This window comes from Enoplosus armatus, chromosome 21 (genome assembly GCF_043641665.1).
Source record: "Enoplosus armatus isolate fEnoArm2 chromosome 21, fEnoArm2.hap1, whole genome shotgun sequence".
NCBI lineage: Eukaryota > Metazoa > Chordata > Actinopteri > Centrarchiformes > Enoplosidae > Enoplosus > Enoplosus armatus.
The window spans coordinates 6588439-6591198 of record NC_092200.1 but is presented as its reverse complement, the minus strand read 5'-3'; the positions used below and the strand labels follow the sequence as shown (position 1 = coordinate 6591198).

Here is a 2760-nt window from a genome sequence, read left to right as displayed (position 1 = left end):
GGAGCAAAGAGGTGTGGGGGAGGGTAGTGCTGCGGCCGTTTTTATTGCAGCCGGCGGAGCTCTCAGCTGTGATTCTCACGCTGCTGATGACACACTGCGCGTCGTCTCTACCGGGTCGCTTGTGCAGCCTTCCAGCTCCCCATGCATGCTTCACACAGCCTCACTGAAACCGACTGCAACACCTCCGTGGAAGGATTTAATGTTTCTTTCGTATTGGAATAACTTTCCTGCCCTTTTTTGCGCCTTTTGGGTCGATTTCGCCCCGTCTTCTTCCGCCGACAGTTTAAAATCTAAAAGGTAAGGGGAGGGAGTGGGTTTCAGGAGCTTGCACGTCACCTTCCCGCACCAGTTTAGTCAAAAAGGTATTAGTTTATCGTCAGTAGCAGTTAAGTGAAGGTGGGGTTTCCCCTCCTTGCGCTTAATTTACTATCAGTTTCCCAGTTGTGAGCACCTGCTGCTGCAGCACTGGTGCATACATGCAAGGCGTGCAAACAGGGTTGATGTTTTGGAGTGACCATGTGATGTTGCTTACACTTAATGTTGCAGAGCAGGGTCAGCGCCCGGCAGCTGCTGTCTGCTTTGAACCTGCAGACCTTTTTTAAGAATCAACATCTAATCAGACCTTTTTTTTTCTTGTCCTTCAACCAGCTTCACGATAAGGATAAAGACAGCAGAGACATCATGCCGCTGAATTCAAGTTTGGCGAGTAAAAACTATGACTACGACTACGACTCTCTTCAACCGTATTTCTACTATGACTACGAGGAGGAGGATTTCTATCCTCAGCAGCTTCAGCCTCCGGCACCGAGCGAAGACATCTGGAAGAAATTTGAACTGCTGCCGACCCCTCCCCTCTCCCCGAGCCGCCGGCCGTCCCTGTCAAGCCTCTTCCCCTCCACGGCGGATCAGCTGGAGATGGTGACCGAGTTCCTGGGCGACGACGTGGTCAACCAGAGCATCATCTGCGACGCCGACTACTCCCAGACCTTCCTCAAGTCCATCATCATCCAGGACTGCATGTGGAGCGGCTTCTCCGCCGCGGCCAAGCTGGAGAAGGTGGTCTCAGAGCGGCTCGCCTCCCTGCACGCCGCGAGGAAGGAGTCGGTGGCCGGTGAGTGCGCGGAGCCCGCCGGTGCCGCTGCGTGGAGGCTGAACAGCAGCTACCTGCAAGATTTGAACACATCCGCGTCGGAGTGCATTGATCCATCGGTGGTTTTCCCATACCCGATAGCAGAGACGCCCAAGCAGAGCGCAGGGACGCCGCCTTGCAAGGATTTGGGACTGGACACTCCACCAAACAGCGGGAGCAGCAGCAGCAGTTGTAGTGACTCAGGTAAGCTGTGAATGCGCGCTCATCTTGCAGGCACACCCCTCTGTGCAATTAGGAATGTCCCTCTGCTGAGTGTGCAAGGATTGCGTCCACTGTTATGAATTAAAAGGAGGCCAGTTCTCGTTTTAATTCGTCTGATTTTCAGTCAGATTTCCAGGCAGGAGGTAGAGACGTGCTGTCTGTTCCACCCATGTCATGTTGTAGACTGCTGAGAGATTAGCTGGGGGGCATGGCTGCAATGTTAAGCAACCAACTGATGTGGAAGGAGAGTGGGTGCATGGGTTGCAGAGACTCTACCTCCTCCCTTCCCACTGTAGCATGCAATGTGATTGTGTTTCAACCTTGATGCTGAAGCAGAGTGTGATTTGTTTTGTGTTGCAGAAGATGAGGAGGATGGAGATGATGATGATGATGAGGAGGAGGAAGAAGAGGACCAGGAGGAAGAGGAGGAGATCGATGTGGTTACGGTGGAGAAGAGGCAGGCGGTGAAGCGGTGTGACCCCAGCCCGTCAGAGACCAGGCATCCCAGCCCGCTCGTGCTGAAGAGGTGCCACGTCTCCACCCACCAGCACAATTACGCCGCCCATCCATCCATGAGGCACGAGCAGCCGGCTGTCAAGAGGCTGAAGCTGGAGAGCAGCAGCAGCAGCAGCAGCAGCAGCAGTGGAGGCGGTGGCCACAGCAGGGTCCTCAAACAGATCAGCAGCAACCGCAAGTGTTCAAGCCCTCGGACGTCAGACACGGAGGACTATGACAAGAGAAGGACTCATAACGTGCTGGAGCGCCAGAGGAGGAACGAGCTGAAGTTGAGCTTCTTCGCCCTGCGGGATGAGATCCCCGAGGTGGCCAACAACGAAAAGGCAGCCAAAGTGGTGATCCTGAAGAAGGCTACAGAGTGCATTTACAGCATGCAGTCAGACGAACAGAGACTCCTCTCACTCAAAGAACAGCTGCGGAGGAAAAGTGAACTTTTAAAGCAGAGACTCTCACAGCTGCAGAGCTCTCGTGCTTAAAGTTTGAATCATAGACTTTTTGGCCTTTTGTGTTTTATGCAAGTTCAAGACTTAGGGTGTACAGTTGTTTGTTGCATGCAAATGCAAAATGGATTAAGTTGTTTGGAATCTTGTTTGATTTCAATGTTAAAACTGCCTCAATTGAAGTTATGGGTGGATTAAATATTTAAAAGTTTATTTTTATTAATAAAATATAAAAAATGGGGCTACCCTGTTGAGGGCCCAAACTAAAATATAAATTTTTATGTTTTGTATATAATTAATATTTCCTAAGAAAATGTATTTTCTCAATTGTCTGGATGTTCAGACCCAGTGTTTGGTTTTTTTCAATTATGTTCCTAGATTCTTTTTGAAATATAAAAATGTTTCTTCTTGACTTTGTGTCCTTGTTCTTGCAGTGCAAAAACATTTCTCACA

The 2760-nt window shown here is 50.3% G+C and overlaps 1 protein-coding gene across 1 annotated transcript; it reads left to right on the top strand.

Annotated features, from left to right (window-relative positions):
- The first annotated feature begins 223 nt into the window (after positions 1-223).
- myca (MYC proto-oncogene, bHLH transcription factor a) lies at positions 224-2539 on the top strand. The gene is made up of 3 exons (XM_070928196.1): positions 224-297; positions 649-1333; positions 1712-2539. Exons 2-3 carry the CDS (start codon positions 682-684, stop codon positions 2341-2343), a joined length of 1284 nt encoding a protein of 427 aa, XP_070784297.1. The 5' UTR covers positions 224-297; positions 649-681; the 3' UTR covers positions 2344-2539.
- Positions 2540-2760: the final 221 nt, after the last annotated feature.

Excerpts from the sequence above, each read along its gene's own strand:
- myca (XM_070928196.1), top strand. The coding sequence starts at position 682 with ATGCCGCTGAATTCAAGTTTGGCGAGTAAAAACTATGACTACGACTAC. Across the intron at positions 1,334-1,711 it reads CAGCAGTTGTAGTGACTCAG|AAGATGAGGAGGATGGAGAT; the intron begins GTAAGCTGTGAA and ends TTTGTGTTGCAG.